This window comes from Cetorhinus maximus, chromosome 26 (genome assembly GCF_964194155.1).
Source record: "Cetorhinus maximus chromosome 26, sCetMax3.hap1.1, whole genome shotgun sequence".
Lineage (NCBI taxonomy): Eukaryota > Metazoa > Chordata > Chondrichthyes > Lamniformes > Cetorhinidae > Cetorhinus > Cetorhinus maximus.
In genome coordinates, this window is record NC_135904.1 from 7214629 (window position 1) to 7236041 (window position 21413).

At 44.1% G+C, this 21413-nt stretch overlaps 1 protein-coding gene across 1 annotated transcript; it reads left to right on the plus strand.

Annotated features, from left to right (window-relative positions):
* Nucleotides 1–335: 335 nt before the first annotated feature.
* Nucleotides 336–13791, plus strand: LOC144668249 (apoptosis-enhancing nuclease-like). The gene is made up of 3 exons (XM_078530041.1): nucleotides 336–1105; nucleotides 7976–8176; nucleotides 9574–13791. Exons 1-3 carry the CDS (start codon nucleotides 350–352, stop codon nucleotides 9775–9777), a joined length of 1161 nt encoding a protein of 386 aa, XP_078386167.1. The 5' UTR covers nucleotides 336–349; the 3' UTR covers nucleotides 9778–13791.
* The last annotated feature ends 7622 nt before the right edge of the window (nucleotides 13792–21413 follow it).

Here is a 21413-nt window from a genome sequence, read left to right on the forward strand (position 1 = left end):
TCCAGATTGGTATCATGGTGGAGCCAGGTTGTGAAAAATATTCAATTCACTCGTGCTGAGCTGCTTTAATACCCACTGAGCGTGTCCTTCCCAATCGCGTGATGGCTGAGGCATTGAGAGTCCTGATTCTGGATGGAACACTGGCTCCTTTATTCTTTCTAAGCCCTCACTTCCTCATGGGTGGCACATTTGAAATCAAGATCTCACTGGGTGATGAACTGCCATGTGTCAGGATTCTGTGGTGTGACCTGGTAAATTATTGCTGTGACCCCGCCCATGATTAAAGGACTTTCTGTTGCCGTTGCAGATTCCCAGAAGCCTCCTGCTGTTTTTGGGCTCTGATTGAAGGATGCCAAGTGTGACCGGCATGAGAGTGGCTTCCCCTGTCTCCGAAGACCCTTCTTCCAGACGGCTGCTCCCAGGGTCCTCCAGCTCGACCCAGTCCCTCCGCTGCATGCCCAGCATGACCCTGAGCCCTGATGGACGGACCACGAAGCGCAAGAAGAAGCCGAGCCGGCGGCACGCGCGCTTCCTGGCAAGGAAGGCCTTTCTGGTAAGAAAAGGGATCCTGAAGCGGAGTCGGTTCAGAAAGAAGGAAGGACCTTTGGACCAAACTCGCTGCTCGAGTGCCAGTAAGCTAAGCTGCACGGTTCATTCTGGAGACACCAAGCGGCCAGGTGCTTCTGACGTGAATGTAAATCGCTCCGTCTCATCCCGGCCTGAAGCTGAAAGCGGCCGCTCTACTTTCTCTCCAAAACCCGCCAGCCCGAGCACCAGAGCTCACCCTGTACAAAGGGCAAATGCGCTGACTGGTGAGGAACCTGCCAGACTGTCGCCAGCCACAGCCCCTTGCCTAGCAAGCCCGCCACACTTCTGTCCTAATCCTGCCAAGTATGTGGCGATTGACTGTGAGATGGTGGGCACGGGCCCCTGCGGGCGTCATACTGAGGTGGCCAGGTGCAGCATCGTGAACTATCAGGGCGACGTCATCTACGATAAGTATGTGAAGCCAGGACATCCCATCACCGACTACCGGACCCGGTGGAGTGGCATCCGGAAGCAGCACATGACGAATGCAATTGGGTTTAACGATGCACAGAGGGAGGTGAGTTAACTCAGCACACAACAATGTATTAAACATCTTGAGCATTGCGTAATGGCGTCCTTGCCTCTGAGTCAGAAAGTCATGGGTTCAACACTCATTCCATCCAGGCTGACACCCCTAGTGCAGTACTGAGGGAGAACTGCACTGTCAGAGGTGCTCCTGCACTCCCCCTGCCTGTCTAATGCTTTCTTTGTGTCCTGCTCTCTCCCGACTCCTCCTCTGTTCAGGCACCTGACAAGGATAGACAGGTCCTGCAGTGTGAAAAAGACACACCCGTTTTACTGATATCTGGCAGGAAATATCGATTTATAAAAATTATTGTTTAAACAATCTGTACATGCAATACTTTCATATCATGAGCATTATAGTTTTACACTTTAGATGAGTGGGGGTAAACGGCTGGGGTGGGGAGCGCTGAATGATTATGAGAAGGTGTCCTTTGACGAAAAACATTTGAGAATTACTGCCGGAGGAATGTCCTGTAGAATTCCTAACCAAGTTTGAATTCCAATAAACTGCAGGAAAGACCATTCTCTTAAGGTTCAACCTTGTCTGATGTCATTCACCTTGTTATTTAAATATGGCATAAAACACAGGCCCAGCACTTCCGATTGTCACACGTGGAGGTACCACCTCCCACCCGCCCCAACCACGGGATGCATTGGGGGAGTTTGGACTTCCGATGGGCAATCCCTCTGCACCTGGAGCCCTTTGAAGTTCCGAGTTAGAGTCGGAGACTTCGGATGGTTCTGACTCACCAGAGTAGCAACCCAGGAAAACTTAGAAGGATTAAAATCAGTTCTAACTCATGGGTAGCTATACTACTGACCCACCGCCTACCCTGACCCCCTCACCCTACTCCCTCACCCACTTACCGCACACACTTACCTTCTATCTGTAGCTTTTCAAAGTGGCTTTGGGACCTTAAAACTTAATGGAATACGGCAGCTGGTGCTGTAGAGAGGGGGCTTCCCATGATGATCCTGCACTACGAGAAAGGCTCCCAGAACAGGTACGCTCCACATTTCTGAAGAGGCCCAGTTCGGAAGTCCAGGCGAGAAATGTGGAGCTCTGGTGCAAGGTACATTCAAACGTATGAACTAGGAGCAGGAGTAAGCCTCGGCCCTTCAAGCCTGCTCCGCCATTCAATAAGATCGTGGCTGATCTGATTGCAACCTCCCCAAAACCTTTCACCCCTTTGTTAATCAAGTATCTATCTAGCTCTGCCTTAAAAATATCCAAGGACCCTGCTTCCGCCGCATTTTGAGGAAGAGTTACAAAGACTCTCAATCCTCGGAGAAGAATTTCTCCTCATCTCTGTCTTAAATGAACGACCCCTTATTTCCTTATTTTTAAACTGTGACCCCCGCCCCCCCCCCCCCAGTTCTAGATTCTCCCACAAGATGAAACATCCTTTCCAAATCCACTCTGTCAAGACCCCTCGAGATCTTAAAGGTTTTGATCAAGTCACTTCTTACTCCTCTAAACTCCAGCGGATACAAGCCTAGCCTGTCCAACCTTTCCTCATAAGATAACCCACCCATTCCTGGTATTAGCTGAGTAAACCTCTGGACTGCTTCTAACACATTTACATCTTTCCTTAAATAAGGAGACCAATACTGCACACAGTGCTCCAGATGTGATCTCACCAGTGCCCTGTATGACTGAAGCATAACCTCCCTACTTTTGTATTCAATTCCCCTCACAATGAATGATTACATTCTATTAGCTTCCCTAATTACTTGCTGTACCTGCATTCTAGCCTTTTGTGATTCGTGCACTACGACACCCAGTCCCCTCTTAATCTCAGAGCTCTGCAATCTCTCACCATTTAGATAATATACTTTTTTATTCTTCCTGCCAAAATGGACAACTTCACATTTGCCCACATTATACTCCATTTGCCAGGTCTTTGCCCACTCACTGTCATTTTGTAGCCTCCTTATGTCCTCCTCACAACTTACTTTCCTACCTGTCTTTGTGTCATCACTAAATTTAGCAACCACACCATCTGACCCTTCATCTAAGTCATTTATATAAATTGTAAACAGTTGAGGGCCCAGCACTGATCCCTGTGTCATGCCACTCGTTACATCCCGCCTATTAGAAAAAGACCCATTTATGTCTACCCTCTGTTCCCTGTTAGCTAGCCAATCTTCTATTTGTGCCAATATATTATCCCCTACACAGGTTTACAGAAGGAGTTTGACATTTGAGGCATTTATTGTGATGTCTCTTGCGGGTGGTCCAGGGATTGGAGTACAGGTCCGGTGAAGGATGAGGAGTTGATCGAGGCTGGGCCTGGTAGGAGTAGTGGGGTAGGTCCGTGGGCTCTGGTCAGGGGTGGGGTTGCTATGGAGGATCGGTCTTGGGGGCGCTGTTGCCATGTTTGTATTGAAGAAACAAAACGCAGCATTTCCCTGTAGTCAGTAACACAGTCATTGAAATGTGACCTGTGTTACAGGATGTGACAGCTGAGGGGGAGAAGAACACCACACTGCCATGTCCAAATGGAAATAATTTTTTAAAAATTCATTCTTGATGATATTGCTCTCAAAATCTATTCATTCCACATCTCTTGTTTCTCATGTGAAGGTGATAAGCTGCTGCCTTGAACCGCTGTAGTCCGTATGGTGAAGGGACCCCTATAGTGCTGTTAGGTAGGGAATTCCAGCATTTTGACCCAGTGATGATGCAGGAGCGGCCATTTTATGTCCAAGTGGGATGATGCGTGACTTGGGGGGTAGTAAACCTGAAAGATCGTTAACATACGAAATAAGAGCTGAAATAGGCCATTCAGTAAGATCATGACTGATCTGTTTGTGTTTCGAATTCCACGTTCCCATCTAGCCCCGATAACTTTAGATTCTTGTTAGGCAAGGGAATCAATCTACATCTGCCTTAATATTCAATGACCCTTCTTCCACCACCTTCTGAGGCAGAGAGCTCCAAAGTCACGCAACTCCGAGAAAAAATTTCTCCTCATCTCTGTCCTAAAAGGATGACCCCTAATTTTAAAACAGTGCCCCCTGGTTCTGGACTCACCCACAAGAGGAAGCATCTTTTCCACGTCCACCCTGACAAGACCATTCAGGATCTTATATACTTCAAGTCACCCCTCATTCTTCTAAACTCCAGTGGAAACAAGCCCTCATAAACTATACAGCTCATTCCAGGTATCAATCTAGTAAACCTCCTCTGAACCACCTCCAACACATATACATCCTTCTTTAGATGAGGAGACCAAAACTGCACACAGTATTCGAGATGTGGTCTCACTAATGCCCTCTATAACCGAACCAAAACATCCTTAGTTTTATGTTCACTTCCTTGTAGTAAAGGGTAGAATTCCATTAGCCTTCTTAATTACTTTTTGTGACTCACGCAGTAGAACACCTAGATCTCTCTGCACCTCCGAATTCTGTAGCTGGTCTCCGTTTAAGTAACACTCTACTTTTTTATTCTTCCTGCCAAAGTGAACAACTTCACATTTTCCCACATTATACTCCATCTGCCAGATTTTTGCCCATGCAATCAACCTATCTATATCTGTCTGCAACCTCCCTATATCCTCTTCACAACATACTTTCCTACCTATCTTGTGTCATCTACAAATCTAGCTACTGTGCCTTCACTCCCCTCATCAAAGTCATGGATATAAATTGTAAAAGGTTGAGTCCCCAGCACAGAGCCCTCTGGGACTCCATTCGCCACATACTGCCAATCAGAAAAAGACCCATTTATGCATACTCTATCCACTCTAATATGTTACCCCCTGCACCATGAGCTTTTATTTTCTGCAATAACCTTTAACACGGCACCCTATCGATTGCCTTCAAGAAATCCAAGTACAGCAGGCCCACAGGCTCCCCTTTATCCACAGTGCATGTTACTCCTTCAAAGAACTCGGATAAATTTGTTAAACATGATTTCCCTTTCACAAAAATATGCTGACTGTTGCTGATTACCTTGAATTTCTCTAAGTGCCCAGCTATAACCTCCTTAATGAGTGACTGTAACACCTTCCCCCGACAGATGTCATGCTAACTGGCCTATAGTTTTCTGATTTCCGCCTCCCCACTTCTTGAATAGAAGGGTTATATTTGCTACTTTCCTATTGATGGAACCTTTCCAGAATCTAGTGAATTTTGAAAAATTAACACCAATGCATCTACTACCTCATTAGCCACCTCTTTTAAGACCCTAGGATAAAGCCCATCAGGACCTTGAGATTTGTCAGCCCAGAGCTCCATCAGCTTGCTCAGTACCGCTCTCCTAATGATTGTAATTTTACCAAGTTCCCCTCTCCCTTCCAACTCTTGATTTACAGCTATTACTGGAATGTTTTTTGTACCTTCTATAATGAAGATAGAAGCAAAATATGTGTTCATTTCATCCGCCATTTCCTTATTATCTACTATTAACTCCCTATTCTCACTCGCTAGAAGATCAACACTCACTTTACTCTTTTCCTTTTTAAATACCTGTAGAAATTCTTGCTATGCTTTTTACATTTCTAGCTTGCTTCCTCTCATACTCTAATTTCTTTCTCCTGATTAATCTTCTAGTCATTATCTGCTGTCCTTTATATTCTAACCAATCATCTGACCTGCCACTCTTCTTTGTGCAGTTATGTTTTTACCCTTAAGTTTGATCCTTTCCTTAACTTCTTCAGTTAACCTCGGATGGTGGGTCCTCCCCTTAGAATTTTTCTTTCCAGTAGGAATATACTTATTCCAAGTATTCTGAAATATTCTCGTAAAACTCTGTCACTGCTTCTCCATTATCCCAGCCTAGTGTCCCAGATCACTTCAACCAGCTCAGCTTTCATGGCCACATAATTGCCTTTACTTAAGTTTAAAATATTAGTCTTAGAGGCACTCTTCTCCCTTTCAAACTGGATGGAAAATTCAGTCATATGGTGGTTGCTGCTACCTAGGGGTGCCTTCACTCTGAGGTCCCTAATTAATCTCGTCACATTATGCAATACCAAGTCTAATATAACCTCCTCTCTGGTTGGTTCCAGAACATCCTGCTTTAAGAAACTATCTTGAAAGCATTCTATGAACTTCTCACACAGGACACTATTGCCAATCTGATTTTTCCAGTTTATATGTGAACTAAAATCACCCATAATTATTGCCATTCCTCTATCACAAGCACCCAATATTTCTTCATGTATACTTTGTCCTACATTGTGGTCACTGTTAGGATGGGTGGCTGTAGACCACACCCACTAGTGACTTCTTTCCCCTACTATTCCTCACCATCCAGATCTACATCCTGAACTCCTGAACCAAGGTCACCTCTAACTATTGCACCAATGCCATCCTTGATCAACAGTGTTACCCCTCCACCTTTACCCAGCTTCCTATTCTTCTTGAATGTCATATACCCCATAATATTCAGAACCCAATCCTTGTCATCCTGCAGCCATATCTCTGTAATGGCTTTCAGATCATATTTATTTACTTCAGTGTGTGCTATCAATGCATTTACTTTGTTATGAATGCCACACTCATTCAGATACAGAGCCTTTAGTTTTGTCTTTTTGTTTTCTTTGTAACAACTAGTCTTTACTGTTGGTGTGTTCTTAGGTTTTATCTATCTGTCCTTTCTTGCTATTCTATACCATCATTTCCCATATTACTGTTAGCTCTTCTGCCTTGAATCTACCCCTTGATTTGCTACGTTTACCCAAGCTTGATCCGTTACCCGCCTTGTTTAGTTTAAAGCCCTCTCTATTTCCCTAGTTACATGATTTGCAAGAACAGTTGTCCCAGCCTGGTTCCGGTGTAGACCGTCCCAATGGTACAGCCCCCACTTTCCCTGGTACTGGAGCTAGTGCCCCATGAACCAGAACCCACCTCTCCCACACCAGTCTTTGAGCCATGCATGCATCTCTCTCATCTTGTTTGCCCTGTGCCAATTTGAACGTGGCTCAGGTAATAGTCCAGAGATTATTACCTTTGAGGTCCTGCTTCTTAATTTGGTACCTAGCTCCTCATACTGACTATGCAGAACCTCTTTCCTTGTCCTGCCTATGTCAGTACTGACATGGACCATGATGACTGGATTCCTGCTCCGCCCACTACAAGTTCCTCAGCAGATGTCCCGAACCCTGGCACTAGGCTGGCAACGCAGCCTCTGGACTCTTGCTCTTAGCTGCAGAGAAGAGTGTCAATCCCCCTCACTATACTGTCCCCTACTACCACCACATTCCTGTTTGCTCCCTCCGCTTGAACGGCTTCCTATACCATGGTGCTGTGGCCAGCCTGCTCATCCAACTTGCAGACCTCGCTTTCGCCCACACAGGTTGTGAGTACCTCAAACCTGTTTGACAATTGCAAAGTCTGAGACTCCTCCACTGCTGCCTGCTCGGTCCCTTTACCAGCCTCACTCACGGTCACATCTTCCTGTCCCTGACCACTGACTGAAACAGATGACCCTATTCTAAGAGGCGTGACCATCTTCTGTCACAGAGTGTCCAGGTATTTCTACCCCCTCCCAAATGTTGCGCAGCGTCTGCAATTCGGCTTCCAGGTCGATAATTCTGATCCGGAATTCCTCCAGCTGCTTATAATTTCTGCAGGTGTGTTTGTCATGGATCGCCTAGATGTCCAAAAGCTCCCATGTCCCACAGCTGTAACATAACACCTGTCCTGCCATTGTTATTGTGTTATTTAGTTAACTTAATTTAATTACTCTTTTAATTAACTTAGAATAATTCCAATGTACACTGCACCGAATTCCCGCACGAACCTAATTTGCTAATTGCTCGGTCTCCGTCTCACTCCAGCCTGTCTTCCCGCGCGCCTCTACTGATTTGTGCTTCAATTTTTAACATTTTTAATTTGTGCTTCAATTCAGATCATGAAGATCCTGAAGGGTAAGATTGTGGTGGGCCACGCGTTGCACAATGACTTTAAAGCATTGAAGTATTTTCATCCGAGATCCCTGATGAGGGACACAAGTAAGATCCCAATGCTGAAGAGGAAGGCTGGTTTTCCTGAAAGAGAGTCCGTGTCCCTGAAGAATCTGGCGAAGCTGCTTCTGGGTAAAAATATCCAGGTGAGTTTGTGAACCGAATGATTCTTCTCCCCATGGAGTTAAGTTGCAATGTGTTGGAGTAGGGGGTGCAGCAGGGCTGGAGTACATAACACATTGGGCCAGAGATAAACCTTGGTTTCCTACTTGGCTGCATTCCCCCAGCTATCTGGGAAAGTCCATTGATTACTGCAGTATGAAGGAGGCATGTTCTATGCAACGTGAGACTTTACAAAAAACAAAAGGATAATTTGTATTTAGATCATGGTTTTAAAGTCTGTGCCCACTTCACAGCAGTTGGTTACTGTTGGAAGTGCAGTCGCTGTTGGGTAAAGGTGATTGATTGCTCCTCCAATAGCTACGCAGGGTCATCTCCTTCCTCTCCCCCACCCACCAAAAAATTCTAGCACCTCCAACGTGCCTCATCCCTTTGCTGAAACGTCAGCTGAGATTTTGTGCTGAAGACCTGGAGTGGGGCTTGAACCTACACACTTCAGGCTCAGATGCACGAGTGCTATCGATGGAGCCCAGGTGGACTCGCTAGTGGCAGCACAAGAAGCCGCTCTAATATAATGTGTGTGCATTTTTTGACCACCTGTTACCGTGGTATGTGACCCATTCAGTCACAAGGTGGGTCGGGAGGGGCTTCCCTTCCCTTTGGCGGGCAGGTGGTTTGTTGTAGTTTCCAGCAACACCCTGTTGGCTAGTATCTGACCCCAGTAAACAAATCTGCTGCTGTATCATGTGTTGGTGCAGGAACCAGGTGGTTCTATATCAGCCGAGTCTCGGTTCCTGATTAGATTAAAACCTGGTTGTTTCGGGCAAAGAGGAAGCAGTTTCGTGTGTGATGCATCCTCCATTGCAGCTCTATAATTACACGCAGTTATGAGAATCAGGTGGAGCATAAAGGCGGGTAGATTGAAGGTGGGCTAGTCTTGAGCCCTCTGTTGCATTGTATGGGTTCCATGCCAGCCAGTGGTATCCCCAGAGATAAACTTAGTGGCTTGCCATCAACTTACACAGTCCATGAGGTGCCAGATTTGTTCGCTGTCTGCCAGTTTTGATGGTGCTGATGCCATTGATTAGGGGAAAGGATCTGGCATGGTTTCCATTCCTGATAGTGACTGCTGCTGGCATCTCTCCAGTTGCAGATGTCTGGTGAGAGCAGGATAAGATTCGACTGTGGTGCCCCTCATGGTTGAAGCGCCTGCTGCCATTTGCTTTCCAGCCTCATGTATGCAAAATGGACACTTGGACAAGGTGATATTGGGGGGGTGGGTTTTGTTGGCAGCTATGGATCTGACCTTCCTGCCAATCTGACCTTCGGAGCAGAGGGTGAATACTTTGGTAGGGGCCGGAGGTGGAGTTAGGGAAATATTTTCCTCTTCTTGATTGGCTGTCATTTCCTCTTGTTGTGACAGGTTGGCAGAGATGGGCACTGTTCTGTTGAGGATGCCTGCTCCTCCATGGAGTTGTACCGATTGGTGGAGATTCATTGGGAGCAGAAACTATGCAATCGGTTGTCGGCAGAGCACGAACATACGGCTTCTGAAACAAACTCTGAAATCGATCACTACATGGACGACCAGTATTGGCCTGCTGATTTGCACGAGGACAGTAAATGATCAGAGAAAATGTTCTTCAGCTTCAGGAGTCAGCAGCAGAGATGAACACTAGCGCAACAGTCTAAAATCGAGGTTGTGATGCATTCTCCTGATTTCATTGTTCTCGGGTCTTCCCTTTGCACCTCCTGACCAACAAAACAAATGCTTAATCCCCGTCTGACTTTTACCAATGGAATCAGCCCAACAGGCAGAATGCAGTGGCTAAAGGTCAGATCTGCTAACTCAGCATAGTTCCGGGATCTTCCTGTACTGCGTGGCTCAGTACTATGTCAAATGGTGTCGTTCACCACACAAAATGTCTTGACCGTATGATGAGGAGTGTGGGTGTTGCACTGGGTCCTATTCCATTCTTTCATCTCTGGGGCCTGGGTGAAAATCCAGTCCTGTGGCACCCCAGCCCTTCTGTCGGTGGACAAGGGCCAAAAGTACAAAACTGTACTCTGAGATAGCAGGGTAGCTGTTGTAGGAAATAGATGAATGTTCAATAGTGTGTGCTGTCCTGTGGTAAGGACTGAGGCAAATGGTCAGGGCACAATCGAGGGAGAGCTGTGTCTATATCCACCCTTTACCACAGCTAACCTGAGAGTGTTTGTTGGTGCTAACTCCGTTCCACTTGACATTTAAATTTGCAGATGGTTCATCTATTACCAGGAGTTCAAACTTGTTTTCCCTGGATAGTGTTCGTAGATAGTGTGTTTGGGGCATTAACGGGTTGCTGTCACTCTTCGTTTTCCTACTTTTTAAATGTTTATTTTCTAAATTCCCCCTCCCCCCCCCCGCCCCTGAATATACTGACTTTTGCTGAGGCACAGTTCAGCTGATGCCAACTGCCCTCTCTCTCTAGTTGCTTTCTTGCACTCATACCAGGAACCCTGCCTTACTCTACCTCCGAGGGGCTGAAACCAATTTCAACATCCAAACTGGAAGTGCACCAGAGGTCAAAGTAACCAGGTGCAAAGCCGAATGGCGCAGGGTGGTTATTCTCCACTTGGCCTGTATTGGAAGGAATTGCGGGTTAAATGGAGGGAAAATGTTTTTTTCTTTTCTCCTGTGACATCATCAGTGGGGCAGTGGTTTGTGGGTATCATTCCCCATTGATGATGTCACATGAGGGAGGAGTTCTGTACAAAATGTCTGTTTTGAGGCTGTCTAACAAGTATAATTCAGACTAACAAAGCATGATGGAGATAGCAGTAAGTGCACAGGTCCAGTTCACCTCAGTAAATTTTCACTTGACACACAAGGATAGCTGAGGAAATGCACACTGTTTGTTCTGGTTTTGGGAGGGGGTTGGAGAGAAAGGCTTTGGCTGGACTCTATTTTTTGGTTGTAATTTAAAGCCATCATCTAGTGGATTAATGATAGAAATTTCAGTCCAAAGGGAGGCTACTTGGCTCATGTTAGCTCCCCACTAGAGTTCTCTCATCCCAGTTTCTTCTTTAGACTTTCACCTTGTGTTTAACTAATTTTCTGTCTAACCGTCTTTAACTAGCTCACGTGCTCGTGTATTCCATATGCTACCTTGGCTTTGTCTAATTTATATGTCTGCATTGTGCCAAAGAGCTATAGATAATTTAAAGCTGAAGGAGAAATAATTGCACTACAACTCCACTTAAGTAATTTTCCAACAAAAAATGACTGCTGGTCTGAAAAACTTGAGGATTGGTGTGAAATGTTGCCCACTCTGGGAGCTTGCTGTGTAACCATACTGGGGTGTTGGGATAGAGCATTGTGTGTGGAGACCCCTACCTGTCACTGTGGACTGGGGAAGAAATACAGCTGTATGAAGGCCTGCACTCTCATTATTTAAATGGCTTGTTGAGTTTGGGTATGGGCCCCAAATAAGCCTCTGCACATCTGGTTTCCATTTAGCAAGAATCAAATTCTATCTCTGTTTCCCCCTGTCTCAATATTCTCCCCTCCTTTTCTGAAAGCCCAGACTCTTGCTAGGATCTGGTTCCACAGGAATGAGGATTCCTCTTGTGCATCACTCTGTGTCTATTTTCTTTCTTACGCAGTCCCTTCTATTGTGACACCCTATACCGAGGAAGTGTTGTATGCTCGTAGATAGTGTGTTTGGAGCAATGACGGATTGCTGTACTGCCACTCCTTGTTTTCTTACTTTTTTAAATGTTTATTTTCTTAAATTTCTGTTTTCCCCCTTCACCTGAACAAGCTGATTGTTGCTGAAGCTGCTCATCAGCTGAGGCCTGACTTCCTGCCCCAGACGAAGGTTAAAGATGCCATTGCCTTTTTTGAAGAAGAGCAGGGGAGTTCATCCAGTACCCTGGTCAACAAATGCCTCTCTGGGGGAGAGGAAAGGAAGACTGGGGAGAAGAAAAGCAGGATAATTAATTGGCCATTTGTCTTGAGGCTGCTTGCGATGCACAAAATGGCTGCCATGCTTGCCTACATTGTCAAATAATTCAATGCATGCAAAGAATTTCAAAGCATTGTGGAGAGATGTGATAATGGGTCACCTCAATGCAAAGCTTTCTTGGGTGTCAGCTGTGGCTTGACCATTGGGCAGGGCTCATGCCTCTGAGTCAAAAGAGTGTGGGCTTAAGTCCCGCTGCAGAGACTGGAGATCCCATGGCACTCTGCAGAAAAGGAGGTGGGTACATTCCCTCGGTGTCCTGGCCAAGATTTATTCCTTAACCAACAACTAAAAACAGATGAACTGGTCATTATCACATTGCTGCTTGTAGGACCTTGTGCAAAAACTGCCTGCACATTTTCTGCATTACACCAGTGACTATACTTCAAAAGTGCTTCATTAACTGTAAAGTGCTTCATGATGTCCTGGGGTTCATGAAATCGGCTAAAGAAATGCAAATGTTTTTCTTTATCATCCCAACCCACTGTCCATGTCCCTTTTTTTTTTGAAAGTTTGTGTTTTCATCCTTTTTTCGTTCAACTTAATTGTAGTGCAATCTAATTTTTTTCTTTTCGTGCTAAAAGCTAATTGAAGATTAACAAAACCAGTTTGGAACGCATTCTAATTATTAATTTCTAAACAAGTTTTTCAGTCGGTTGGAACTATCACTGGGTCCAGCCATAGTTGGGTGATTGATTTCTAAGAATTTCTCATACTCTTGTGTTGTAGTTTGCATGTTTTCTAGGCTCTGAGAGGCACATAGATATTGCTGTTTTCATTTTATGTGCCGTTTAATGCTTCAAGGTGCCTGTTTGTTTTTTTTTGCTGTTTTTTGTTTTGTTGGTTGCACTGCTGTCTCTTTACAGTATCCTCAAATCTTGAGTAAAATCCATTGATCTCAATGGCTCAGTCTGAGCCAGAGAGACCTGCAAGATCCCAAATTGGCTGGTTTCAGCAGGGGCAGGAGGGGAGGGGTGAGGCGGTGACACTACAATGCTATCATTAGCTTCAGCACCGCTAGGTTAGGAAGAGCATGAAATCATCAGCCAGTGTTACCACTCCTCTTTGCTACACCTTTGACCCCCCCCCCCCATCCCCCCCCAAACAGGCAAAAAGTGTCGGTTTGCAGTGAGAAATGAGGCTTTCCACTGTTGAATAGCTTGATAACAATTTGCCTCATTTGTGAAGGAAGGCACTTGTGTAACTTTGCAGGGCTCCCCAGCACGCTATCACGCTATACTGGCATGAGTTGGTGCCTTCAGGAGAGCTGGGGAATGAGCTGCGTTGTAACAATTTACAATTGTTTTTCACAAATAATTGAACATAGATTAGGAAGACTACTTGGCCCATCATAGCTTGTCCATCCAGAAAGAACCACACAATCGCTGTTATTGCATCTCTCAGGTTCCTTTTCATGTGCTATTGCTTTGATTACCCTCCCAGTAGTTCATTCCAACTGTTGACCACTCACCCTGCGACAAGAGTTCCTGACATAAGTCCTAACCTTTGCTGTTCACTACTTTCAACCTGTGTCCGTCTGTCACATTCAACCAGTCTGATTAGAAAGCTGAAAGATTTGTTATTTTTTGGATGAATTTGCTAAGTGATTTGTTGGACAATAAATTATTTTCAAACCATTGGTCGTCATTTTTCTCATCTGTCATATTTGTTGATCTTAACCGGGTCTCGACCTTGATACACCAACCTGAGGGTCTCAGAGTCACTGCCCAACAAAGTGCTTGCGCAAAGTGTCCCCTACTGTGGTACCCTGTGTGACACCTGACACTCTGTGGTGCCTCTATGTGATTGCCAATTTGCCATCATAAATTTGGGGGCTGGCGGGGGGGTAACTGGCTGGTATGGCCAGAGATAGTCACTGTGTTTTCACCGCAGGGAATGGAATCAAATCCAGCCAATGTCATGGGTGCCTTATCTCTCCACTGGTTACACATGCCAATTGTGAAATGTTTCATGCTGTCGGCCCTTGCCAGTTAGCATTGGATTAAAGTTTCTCAGTAGTTAGTAAGTTTCTCAATTCATTTCACAATGGACACACTCAGCCAGTGAAGCAGAGACTTTTGAGGCAAGTGAGTTTAGGTTGGACTTGACCATAGATCCCAGAGATGAAAATCCAGTTTAGGAATAGGAGTAGGCCACTCAGCCCCTTGAGCCTGATCTGTTCAGTAAATCATGACTGATGTGCACCTCAAGCTCATTTCCTCATCTGCTCCGTATCCCTTGATACCCCTGTCTAATAAAAATCTATTGATCTCAGCCTTGAAAGTCACTTGACTGCTGGCACCATTTGGGAAGAGTTCGAGATTCATCCTACCCTTTGTGTGGAAGAGTGCTTCCTGATTTCACTCCTACAAGGCCTAGATTTTATAAGATTAGCTGCCTTGTACTGGATTCCCCCACCAAAGGACTTAACATTTATCTTTATCTACCTCCCTGAATCCCTTTATTGAATTCAACACATCAATTGGATCGTCCCTCAACCCTTAACACATACAACTGCACAGCCATCTCCCACCCCCATTTCTGATGGTTTTTTGGTCATTTCTAAGGGCGTCATAGCCCAGTGGTTATCATAGTGGGAAAACAAACCGGTGATTCAATGTTCAAATCTGTGTAGCAAATTATGGTGTTGGAATTTGGTGAACTGGGTAGTTTGAAGGATAACATAGAGCGATTGTGGGGGCTACTGGATTGTGGCAAATGGTTGATAATTAGTGTTCAACAAGAGCTCAGATGTTAGCACTTTCATGCTGGAGGATGTCAGATCACATTTGGTAATGACAGGTTCAGCAAAGTATGTGACAGACTCAGCATTCTGCTTTGTACAGCCTATTTGGCAGCCAGCACCGATAGTTGCAGTTGAATGGTTAAACTTGGCACATTGCAGTCATATCAACAGCTGGTTCTAGGCCAGTAAATGTCAGTGAATCATTAGCCTTGTCCTTTTAATCTATTGAGGACAATTTGTACAGATAGTAAAGGAAGATAAGTTGTACCCAGTTTATATTTGCTTACCCCAAAGATGAAGATCCTCTGCATTTGGCTCCACTCTGAGCTCAACTTCTCCCCCACTGTCACACCCTCCCCATCCTCTGACTCATCTCCACCTCCACCTCTCCTCCTTGGCTACTAAAACTATAATCCATGCTTTTATCACCTTGTGGTTCGATTTCCCCGTCACTCCCTTTGCTGGGCTCCCTCACCTTGACAAATCATCCAGAATGCCAAAGCTTTTTTGCCCTCCGAACTCATGTCAATCTGCATCCCATTCACCCAGTCCTCACGAAGATCCACTGAGACTACTCGAGACGATTGCTAACTCACCCTGTCTCTCCTGCCTATCCCACCCATTTCTTTCAACCCTGTGTCTACATTCCCAGTAGTCAACACTGGCCGACTTCTACATCTCTGCTGAATCATAAGTAAATCATAAACATTATAAAAATGTAAGTCATCCAAAAATGAATAACTGCAGAATGGAGAATCACATACCCAGGGATGAGCTACAGGCTGGAACCTAATCATAGTTTCGGGAGAGAGGAGTGGGTCTGAGACTAAATTGCCCTTACTTAAGTTTAAAAACTATGGGGGCATGAAAGCTGAACTGGCCAAAGTGAATTGGCAAATTAGGTTAAGGGATAGGTCAATAGAGATGTGGTGGCTAATGTTTAAGGGGGTATTTCAGAATAAACAAAATAGGTACATACCAACGAGTGAGAAAAAATCCAAGGGATGGACATGCCATCCGTGGTGAACTAGAAAGGTTAAAGATGGTATTAAACTTAAAGAAAAAGCATATAATTGTGCAAAGACAGGTGGAAGGCCAGAAGATTGGACAGAATATAAGGAACAGCAAAGAATGACTAAAAGACTAATGAGGGAAAAATTAGAATATAAGAGAAAGCTAGCCAGAAATATATAAACAGATAGTAAGAGATTTTTTATAAATTTTTAAAAAAGAGTTAACAAAGTGAGCATTGGTCCTAGAGAAAGTGAGTATTGAGAATTGATAATGGAAAACCAAGAGATGGCAGATGAATCAAACAGGTATTTTGCATCAGTTTTCACTGTAAAAGGATACAAGTATCATCCCAGGAGCAGGTATAAACCAGGAAATGGAAATGGGGAAGGAAGTTAGGAAAATTAGTAACCAGAGAAGAGGTACTGAATAAATTGTTGGAGCTGCGGCTGACAAGAGCCCAGGTCCTGATGGACTTCATCCTAGGATCTTAAAAGAGATGTCTAGAGAGATAGTTGATGCATTGGTTTTAATTTTCCAAAACTTCCTAGATTTGGCGAAGGCCCCATTAGGTTGCAAGTTGGCAAATGTAACTCAATTATTCAAAAAGGGAGAGAGACAGAAAGCGGGAAACTACAGGCCAGTTAGCTTAACATCTGTCATATGGAAAAAGTTAGAAGCTATTATTAAAGAAGTTATAGCAGGACGTTTGGATAAACTCAAGGCCATCAGGCAGAGTCAACATGGTTTTGTGAAAGGGAAATAGTTTGAAACCAACTTATTGGCATTCTTTGAGGAAGTAATATGTGCTGTGGATAAAGGGGAACAAATGGATGTACTGTACTTAGATTTCCAGAAGGCATTTGATAAAGTGCCACATCAAAGGTTATTTTGGAAAACAAAAGCTCATGGAATAGGGGGTAACATATTGACATGGACAGACAACTGACTGGCTAACAGGAAGCAGAGAGAAGGCTTAAATGGGTCTCTTTCAGTTTGGTGAGATGTAATGAGTGGTGTGCCACAGGGATCAGTGCTGGGATCTCAACTGTTTACAATTTATATAAATGACTTGGATGAAGGGATGGCTGTCAAATTTGCTAATGACACAAAGATAGGTAGGAAAGTAAGTTGTGAAAAGGGCATGAGGCTACAAACAGAGTTGGATGGGTTGAGTGAGTGGGCAAAGATCTGGCAGATGGAGTATAATGTGGGAAAATGTGAAATTGTCCATTTTGGCAGGGATAATAAAAGAGAAGCTTATTATCTAAATGAGAGATTGCAGAGCTCCGAGGTGCAGAGGGATCTGGGTGTCCTAGTGCATGAATCACAAAAGGCTAGTATGCATGTACAACACGTAATTAGGAAAGCTAATAGAATGTTATCATTTATTGCGAGGAGAATTGAATACAAAATTGGGAAGTTATGCTTCAGTTGTACAGGGCGCTAGTGAGACCACATTTGGAGTACTGTGTCGTTTTGGTCACCTTATTTAAGGATGTAAGTGCATTGGAAGCAGTTCAGAGAAGGTTTACCAAACTAATGCCTGGAATGGGTGAGTTGTCTTATGAGGAAAGGTTGGACAGATTAGGCTTGTATCCACTGTAGTTTAGAAGAGGCGACTTGATTGAAACATATAAGATCCTGAGGGGTGGATGTGGAGATGATGTTTCCTCTTGTGGAAGAATCTAGAACTAGGGTTCACTGTTTAAAAATAAGGGGTCACCCATTTAAAACAGAGACAAGGTGAAATTTTTTCACTCAGGGTTGTGAGTCTTTGGAACTCTCTTCCTGAAAAGGTGGTGGAAGCAGAGTCTTTGAATATTTTTATGGCAGAGGTGGATAGATTCTTGGAAAGCAAGAGGGCAATAGGTTATTGGCGGTAGGTGGAATGCAGATTTCAGGTTACTATCAGACCAGCCATGATCTTATTAAATGACGGAGCAGGCTTAAGGGGCTGAATGGCCTTCTCTAGCTCCTTGTTCGTATAGAGAACAACAGATAGCCAGGAGGCTGGAATTGAATATATGGGTTATACGTAGAATAACAAGTATTAGAATACTTCTATTTTCTTCAAATAGTTCACTTATAAATTAAATTTGCTCGTTCAAATGATCAGTTATAGAAGTCTCACTTTGCTATGTTAGATGTGACAGTTAATTCAAATGTTTGGATAATCCACTTTGTTCAGTGCCAAAAATTAGTTCCAATTATCTTAAGTAATGGATATCCTTTAAAAAAAAAACTTTCTCTAAAGTACCATGTTTCTCAGATTTGAGAAAATTTATTTTAAGAAAGATACAACTTCAAAATGGTTTCTCCAACTGCATGAATTGTCTTCTACTCCTATGGCTACACATGAAGTAGATTAGAAGGAGTCAGTTCAGTCAATGCTGCTGGACTCATGTAACTGTGGCAGATGAATCAAAGGTGTAACTGTCTGCCCGGTATATTAAAACTCTCCAATCTTTCTACGCCTCCAATCCATTGAATTACAGCCTCGGCTTTGAGAGTAGCAGGAGTGAGGTGATTTCTTGGACATGTGCTGGAAACAGCATACATCGATGGGGTGTTAAAACACTCCATCCAAAGGGGTGGGTTGTGGCAAGAGTGGACAATGTGATCAGGGTAGCTTAATGTAGGCTAATGTCCCATACCATAGAAGGAAAAATAAATACTTGCATTCCTATAGCCTCTTTCATGAATCAGGATAACCAATGAAATACTTTTGAAGTGTAGTCATTGTTGTAATGCATTACAACATTGTTGTAATTCCATTGTTGGAACTGCAGCAGCCAATTTGTGTATAGTAAATTCCTACGAATATGTGCAATGTAATAATGATCAGATATTCTTCAATCAGCACCAATAAAAGATTAAGTATTGGCCCGGACACTGGGATAACACCCCTGCTGCTCTATCAAATAGCAGCACAGAATCATTTACATCCACCTGAGAGAGTAGACAGGGCCTTGGTGAACCATCTCATTCTAAAGAGGCAAGTTTTATTTCTGAGCTTCTTGTCCATCTTACTCAATAGTTCGTGAAGTAGTATTAAGGAAGTAGTAATGGGGCATTTGGAAAGTCAAAATGCAATCCATCAGAGTCAGCAAGGCTTTATGAAGAGTAAATCGTGTTTTACTAATTTGCTAGAGTTCTTTGAAGATGTGACAAGCAGAGTGGATAATGGGGATCCTGTAGATGTCGTATATCTGGACTTCCAGAAGGCCTTTGATAAGGTGCCGCGCAAAAGATTAATACACAAGATCACATGGAGTTAGGCGTAATATATTAGCTTGGATAGAGAGGATTGGCTAACCAACAGAAAGCAGAGAGTCGGCTTAAATGGGTCTTTTTCTGGATGGCAAGCTGTAACTAATGGGGTGCCACAGGGTTCGGTGCTTGGGCCCCAACTATTTACAATCTATATTAATAACTTGGATTCAGGGATAGAAAGTACTATAGCTAAATTTGAAGATGACACCAAAATAGGTGGGAAAGTAAGTTGCAATGAAGAAATAAGAAATGTACAAATGGATATGGACAGGTTAGGTGAATGGGCCAAAATTTGGCAGATGGAATTTAATGTGGATAAGTGTGAGGTTATCCATTTTGGTCGGAAGAATAAAAAGGCAACTTATTATTTAAATGGAGAGAAACTTCAGAATGCTTCAGTGCAGAGGGATCTGGGTGTCCTCGTGCATGAATCGCTGAAAGCTAGTATACAGGTACAGCAGGTAATAAGGAAGGCAAATGGAATTTTGGCATTTATTGCTAAAGGAATAGAATATAAAAATAGGGAAGTGTTATTGCAATTGTACAAGGCATTGGTGAGACCGCACCTGGAGTACTGTGCACAGTTTTGGTCCCCTTATTTGAGGAAGGATGTAGTTGCATTGGAGGTGGTTCAGAGGAGGTTCACTAGATTGATTCCAGAGATGTGGGGCTTGTCTTATGAGGAGAGATTGAGCAGTTTAGGCCTATACTCGCTAGAGTTTAGAAGGATGAGAGGAGATCTAATTGAGGTATATAAGATGCAAAAGGGGATAGACGAAGTAGACGTGGAGCAGATATTTCCCCTTGTGGGGCATTCTAGAACGAGAGGCCATAGTTTTAGGCTAAGGGGTGGTAGATTTAAACCAGAGATGAGGAGGAATTACTTTTCTCAAAGGGTCGTGAATCTGTGGAATTCACTACCTCAGAGTGCAGTGGATGGCGAGACGCTGAATAAATATAAGGAGGAGATACAGATTTTTAATTAGTAATGGGTTGAAAGGTTATGGGGAGAGGGCGGGAAATTAGAGTTGAGGCGGAAATGAGATCAGCCATGATCGTATTGAATGGTGGGGCAGGCTCGAGGGGCTGAATTGCCTACTCCTGCTCCTAGTTCTTATGTGAAGGAGCTACTGTAAAGTAAAGGGTAGAAAGATTGGAGCATGTCGATAAACCAGTTATGTATAATTTTGACCCAACTGTGACAGGCAAGGAGGTCAAACGCAATGTCACATAATTCTGTTCAAAATTCTAATCTAAGGATCAGGTGGTTGCTACTGGGAACCACTTGAGTCTGTGTGATGCCTATGTATAATAGGTAAGAGTGGAATGGATTGAGAGCAAGACCCACTTGGGTGGGTTGTGGCAAAGCTCATTTAAGGAAGATGGAGTTTTGAACAGATTCAACAGAGAGATGGAGGGGGGATGGCCAATTAGCCTTGCCTATCCCCTCCCCCAACAATAGACTGGACTGGTGACAGTACACCCAATTATGATGTTCCTCACCATTGACCCAGCTGAGATGAGCTACCTCATAGGAACGTGGGAAGTAAGGAACATAGGGACAGGAGGAGGCTATTCAACCCTTCAAACCTATTCCACCAGTCAATTAGATCATGGTTGATCAGTATCATAACTGCATCTGCTGCCTTCATTCTGTAATCCCTACAACACTTGCCTAACAAAAATTTAACCATCTCAGTTTTGAAATTTTCATTGACCCCCCCACCACCCACCCCAGCCGCAACAGCTTTATGGAGGAGAGAGTTCCAGATTTCCACCACCCTTTGTGTGACGAAGAGTGTCCTGACATCACTTCAGAATGGTTTCGTTCTAACGTTAAGGTTATCCTCCCTAGTCCTGGACTCATCACCTGAGCCCAGCACAGACCAAGCGTCAAACTTTGGACCCATCCCAGTGACTGAAATTCTTTGCTATTTTTACTGCAAGGGTTGCAACACTGTGTGTGTGTGTGAGTCAGCCGGTAAAATTGCACGCAAGGGGGATTTTGACATGATGTGGTGTTATTCAGTGATCTGGTAATAGAACGCAACCTGACTTCTGGGCTGTGAGACCCAGTAGCGGTACCATGTGGTGCATTTAACTAATGAGATGTCAAGGGAGTAAGATGTCGCACATGCATAATCGGAAAAAGCAAACAGGCTGTATATGTAACGAGAACAGGGTTTGAAATTGTTTTTTTTTAGGGAAGGAAACACAGACTGAAAT

Bases quoted from the DNA above. Each gene is read 5' to 3' on its own strand.
- LOC144668249 (XM_078530041.1), top strand. From the start codon at position 350: ATGCCAAGTGTGACCGGCATGAGAGTGGCTTCCCCTGTCTCCGAAGAC. The intron at 1,106-7,975 runs GTGAGTTAACTC...GCTTCAATTCAG, and splicing joins TTAACGATGCACAGAGGGAG to ATCATGAAGATCCTGAAGGG. The intron at 8,177-9,573 runs GTGAGTTTGTGA...TTGTTGTGACAG, and splicing joins TTCTGGGTAAAAATATCCAG to GTTGGCAGAGATGGGCACTG.